This window comes from Wasmannia auropunctata, unplaced genomic scaffold (assembly GCF_000956235.1).
Source record: "Wasmannia auropunctata unplaced genomic scaffold, wasmannia.A_1.0 LD335294.1, whole genome shotgun sequence".
In the NCBI taxonomy this organism is placed as follows: domain Eukaryota; kingdom Metazoa; phylum Arthropoda; class Insecta; order Hymenoptera; family Formicidae; genus Wasmannia; species Wasmannia auropunctata.
Window position 1 is genome coordinate 1,883 of NW_012027596.1, and position 6,265 is coordinate 8,147.

A 6,265-nucleotide genomic window follows, 5' to 3' on the forward strand; every position below is an offset into this window, starting at 1 on the left:
TTGAGAGAAAAATGTTTCAAATAAAAGTTGTAGGGTTTCGAGGGGGATATAAGATTATAACATTGGTTTGAGTGGCGTCGTCAAGGTCAGAACACTTTGAATTTTTTAAATGAACTCCCCTATTTTTCATTGCATATTCTTGTAGCTTATTTTGAGAACTTTCTAAAACACATAGATAAAATGTATTTTGGTTAAGTAAATCTTGAGTTATAATGCTTAAAAGTTACAGTACCACCGACATTAGCATTATCTAAAGTGTCCAAACAATGGCTGAAACCTTTTGAATGTTGTTATATATGTTGAATATATCATATGTCAGAATCATGATCTTGATAACATGTGTCAAGGCTATGATCATTGAAGATTGTTTCTCTTATTCATTTTTAAAAATTATTTTTATTTTTTGAAAAAAAGAGAAACAACCTCCAATAATTATGACCTTGACATGTTGTCAAGCTCATAATCCTGAAAGACATTCAAAAGGTTTTAGCCAGTGTTCGGACCTTGGATAATGCTAATGTCGGTGGTACTGTAACTTTCAAGCTTTATAACTCAAGATTTACTTAATAAAAAAATATTTTATCTATGTGTTTTGGCAAGCTCTCGACATAAGCTACAAGAATATGCAATAAAAAATAGCGGGCTCCATTAAAAAAATTTAAAGTGACCTTAACCTTTCCCTGACCATAACAGCGCCACCAAAGGTCAAACCAATGGTACCATTTTATGTCCCCCTTGAAGTCAAACAACTTTTGTTTAAAACATCTTTCCATATCTAAAGCCGTTTCCGAGATATTAGGTTTGGGTGAGACTTTATAAACATCCTGTAGGTATACATTTACACATATAATATGTATACATATACAAGGTGTCTCATTTTAAAAGATCTATTAAGATTTCTCGCAAACTATAATAGATAAAAAATATGCTTCAAACAAAAGTTGTATGATTTCAAGGGAGACATAAAATGGTATTATTGGTTTGACCTTGGGTGGCGTTGTCAAGATCAGGGAAAGGTCATTTTAAGTTTTGTAAATGTAAATCTCTTAATTTTCATTGCATATTTTTGTAGTTTATCTCGAGAGCTTTTCAAAACACTGTCTACCAATCAGTGGTTGGCGATCAGATTTTGCATATAGTGTGTGTATGTGCGTGTGTTTTGCACACGCGCGCACATACACAATATGCAAAACCCGATCGCCAACCTCCCTATGGTGCACATCAGCTAATGCCGATCGTACATGAAAAAAATACAAGTATCACTTAAAAATGCTGTAGCATTGTGAAAAAAAATCGTAGCGACTTGTATTTTTTTCAAATTAAAGAAAAAAATTTGAGCTTTATGACACTACAAACGGCATCCCCAAGAAAAATTTTAGCACGTGCATTCCGTTAAACTTTACAATTTTCAGTATTGCAAACATGCTCTCAGATTTAAAAGTTTACAGTAGCAAAGGTGCATTAAATTGAAAATCGACTCATAGTACCTTAAAGTAGAGATTTCAAGCTTTAATTTTAAAAAATATTCATCTGACGATGATTTTTCGCGGAGTTATCGTCAACCAAAGTTTACCAATTTTTGCCCAAAATTTTTCTATGCCATAATTTTTTTTAGAAGCATATTAATACTGTAGTTGCTATAACTTACTTTATATAATCCACGTGGAATTTGTTTATGCTATAATTGCAAAGATGCATGCAAGGATTCCAAATATATTGACTTCTGCCGTCATATTTAACAGCTGCAAATCTGACTAAACCTTCCTCGTATAAATAAATTAGCAAGGGATCGTAATTCGTTACAGCTACATAGAGACGTAAATCACATTTGTGTCCGTCGATTAAAAGCGGATTATTTATGTACTGTGCCACAATAACCGATTCATCTGTCAGGATCTTCTCAGGCTATAACAATGTAGTAAGAAATTGGATAATTGAACAGTAGTATTACGTAGAGTCATCAGTTTTAAGCTGAATTTAATATTCAAGTAGTACAGCTTAATGTAGCCCAAGCATTAAAACAGAATTTATCTAGACCTATATTTATCTATAAGCATACTGTAGGTTAATCAAATTTCGAAAAAACAAAATAAATATAGTAAAGATTAAAAAAAAATAGAACCTAAGTGATACGTATCTTTGTAAAAAAAGTAATATATATTACTTTTTTACAAATAATGTATATTATTTGCATAAAAGATTTGATATCAATAACTGTTTGCGCCAAATTACAATCTTATAAAAAAATCTTACAAAAATAAAGATTTAAAAAAATACAATTTAAATGGTATGTATCTTTGTATTCTCATTGAAGGGTTTTTCTATTCCAACCCAAGTGATAGTAGTTTTAATTTTTCGCAAATGTATTACTTTACTCAATCCAAGTAATATGTAATCTTTGTACTAATTCAACTGTTTGTATTCCAACCCAAGCGGTACTTTAATAGTTATTTAATCTTTTAAAATGTCATTACATCACAAAATTGCGTTACCTTGCTCAACTCATGTATTACAAAGAATTAAGGAAGTAAGAATAAAAAATAAGAGAAAACATTTAATTTAAAGAAAAAATGTTTTATGTAAAAAACACTTTCTGCAACGTCTTCTCCTATCTAAAAAAAAGTGCATATGAAATCGATTATTCGCATTTCTCGAAGTTTATTGTTGTCGCTTTTTTGCAATGCCGATTGGTTATCTCACTGCGCTTACTTTGTGTAAGCGGCTGTCATTACATTTTGACTTTGTATGTAATAAGGCCAATAGTGTAATGGCAAATATAATAAAAATATTAAATAGCGCGCGCGAAGCACGCGTTTGTAATGCTAGTGTTTAAAAATTTATATTAAATATAACGTAATGTAATTAGCACTGCTCTCATGGCTCTCATTTGTCCTATTACTGCTACTTTGTTAAATAATGTAATATTGATGCCTAAAAAAATTAATTATATAATACTCAATTATATTAGATACGTAACTACATTATAAGTGATAAGATTAGTACAAATCATTTATTATAAATATGATGTAATTAATAATCTTGCAAGGAAGACGAGAGATAGAAGCTAAGAAGTATTTATACATATTATGTACATCTGGATAGTCATTTATATTCCTGTAAAATATTTTAATTTAAAATATCAATTTACTTGACTGTGCAATTTTATATATTTATATAAAGAATATATCAAATATTATAAATAAAATATTAATGTATATAATAAGGTGGAGCGATTTCTTATCCCCTGTTGTGCATGTATTTTCGGAAAAGGCATAAAAAATGATGAATTTTGGTTACAAGCGAAAATTTTTAATAAATATCTACCTCTCCTAAAAAATAAAAAACATCTTTTTTCATTTTTATTTTATTTCAATTAATCGTCGGTTTATTATAGTACATTACATATACAACAATTGTTTTATAAAAATAATTTATTCTTGGAAATCTTTTTTGTTTCAGTTCTTGGCCTTTTAAGTCATAGTAAATACCATTCCTTCGCGTTTGCTTGGGGGACACACAATGTGCTATCTCGGTGACAATTTTAATGTAACGCTCCGTTGCTTGTATATGACAGGGTATTTCCAAATCTTTAATTGCAGCATCTGCGAACATGTATCCTCGGATTTCATCGTCTGACATTGATCGCGAAAAAGCAAATTCGATCAAATTTACGTTTTCCCAGTCGATTATGTCTATATAGTCGGTGCAATCGAAATTTATACGGTGACCGTACGGTGAAAACGTAAATTTGACCGAACCTGCTTTTTCGCAATGTCAGACAATGAAATCCGAGGATATATGTTCGCAGATGCTGCAATTAAAGATATGGAAATACAAGCAACGGAGCGTCACATTAAAATTGTCACCGAGATAGCACATCGCGTGTCCCCAAAGCAAACGCGAAGGAATGGCATTTACTATGACTTAAAAGGCTAAGAACTAAAACAAAAAAAGATTTCCAATAATAAATTATTTTTATGAGACAATTGTTATGTACCATAATAAACCGATGATTAATTGAAATAAAATAAAAATGAAAAAAACGATGTTTTTTATTTTTTAGGAGTAGATATTCATTAAAAAATTTCCGTTTGTCACCTAAATTCATCATTTTTTATGCCTTTTCTGAAAATACATGCACAACAGGGGGTAAGAAATCGCTTCACCTTGATATATAATAAATATTTTATCATTACACATATAATAACTAATCTAGCATTACAGGCGCGCGCTTTGCGAGCGCTATTTAACACCTTTTACTGTAATCTGCAAAAAGCAAAATATAATTTTACTATAATTTTAAAAACAATAATATTTTTGACTCATGCGATTATCGATGCCTTTTTTTTTTTAGAAAGGAAAAGAATATTTATATTTTAAATAATTGCAAAATTGATGTTGTTGGTATTCTCAGAAACATAAATAACTCTGTTACAAGTAGTCTCTATTAACTCTATCAATATCTTGTAAAATTGCTTTTATTTAACAGTTTAAATAACTTTCTGATGTTACCCCTCAAAACTGCAAAGAGTAAAAACTTTATAAAAATACTGAAGTCCTTACATTATTAACAATGTAAATGCCACGGCCTCGCGAACTGGCTTTAGGCTTGACGATCCATGGTCCTCTATATCTGAAATGCGCCGAAATCAAGTCTCTGGTTTCAGTAGGCAATAGAAATGTCTGGGGTATAAAATCGAGATTTCGAAGGCCCTTACTCCTCTGCATAGCTTCAATATTTTTGTAAAGGCGATCCTTACGGGTAATTTCATAAGACCTAAGGAATAGATTTTTAAAAAGAATTATTATCAAGCTAATAGCCATTCGAATTTAATATTTATTATGTCCTATAAAGATTCAAATAAATATAAAAATTAATAATAAATGAAGAATTTAACTTGTAAATCGTAAAATTTGTTTCGTTGACAGTGTTTCACGATTTTTTATATTTGTAAAGTATTACCAATAACGATTACGGAAACTGTTTCTTAATAATGCGTTCTTACCTAGGAAAATGGTTTACTTTTTGATAAGGCATCAAGTTCCGCAAGATATCCGGCTTTGGATGACTTCCCATCCACAGTACGTTAAAATCTGTCTCATTCATAGGAACCTGAAAGCAAAGATATAGCGATTTTTACAAAGTTAAAACAAAGAATTGAGGGACGAATGTTTCTCAATTAAAAAATTAATGTTCATGTAAAAATAAACAAAATTAATTGCTTTGTTTTATTTTTTATTTCTTTATTACCATTATACCCTTTCTCACGTTGCGCACTTTCTGTAAATATCAGAAATAAACGTATTATTTCAGATTATTTTCGCATTCGTTTCGCTTGTAATTCCTATTTCTCTCATACTTATTCCGAGCGATTTCAGGCATTGTTTCCAGGCAAACAAGCAACATAATTTTGCTTCATCATATCGGCAGGTTTTGGGTAAATTAATATTTCTTTTAACTAAATTAAGTTAAAGTTGATTTATAAAATTGACTCAGTTAACTAACAAATAAGATCTTAAAACGCCAACGATACAAAGTAAATCTTGGTGCTTTCATATAATATTTAATATTATATGGAAGCACCAAGATCCGCTTTGTACCGTGTTAGCGTTTTAAGATTTCATTTGCTAGTTAACTTTCCACTGTCTTTCCTGATACTCATTAATTTAGTTAAGTTAAAAATTGCATAAACAAAAAACTAACTCAGTTAAAAGTTGTGTTAATTGTAAGATTAAATTAATTTAAGTTAAATTAAAAGTTAACTTTGAAAATTTATAATCCGATCTATTACTAAAACTTTACCTCCATTAAGCCATGTGATTGCAGCAGAAGATTGATGAGTCTAGTATCAGTTTGAAAGATCTTGTAGGTCATATGTAGCTGCTTCGCAGGTGGATCTTTTGGTGGCGTAGCTAAAGCGGAACATCTAAGGAACAAATCAAATATAATTGTTCAAACATTTCTATGTGTTTTAAAAATAAAAATAAATGATAGATAAATTCTTATACCAACTTACTTGAAGCGTAAAACAGGAGTCTTGCTTCCATTTGGTCCATTTAATAACCATTCGTTGTTTATTGCATTTCTTTCATTCGTTGTGCTATAAATAGACATTTGTAAAGCATTACGCGTAATTAGAAATATAATTCTAGTTGCTGTCGTACTTTCAATATTTTAATATATAATTGAAGTATTTCTATACAAGGTGTCCCATTTTAATCAATCACCTCAAATATCTCTTGAACAATGATCGGAAGAGCACAC

The 6,265-nt window shown here is 30.1% G+C and overlaps 1 protein-coding gene across 1 annotated transcript in view; it reads right to left on the bottom strand.

The window, feature by feature from the left end:
- Nucleotides 1-6,265, bottom strand: part of LOC105457297 (tubulin polyglutamylase TTLL5-like) — a 16,401-nt gene that overhangs the window by 1,763 nt on the left and 8,373 nt on the right. Inside the window, exons 3-7 of the mRNA XM_011701897.1 lie at nt 6,018-6,101; nt 5,804-5,927; nt 5,007-5,113; nt 4,564-4,777; nt 1,649-1,905 (exon numbers count right to left, since the gene is read on the bottom strand). Coding sequence (XP_011700199.1) covers nt 1,649-1,905; nt 4,564-4,777; nt 5,007-5,113; nt 5,804-5,927; nt 6,018-6,101 — 786 coding nt within the window. The remainder of the gene's footprint in view (nt 1-1,648; nt 1,906-4,563; nt 4,778-5,006; nt 5,114-5,803; nt 5,928-6,017; nt 6,102-6,265) is intronic.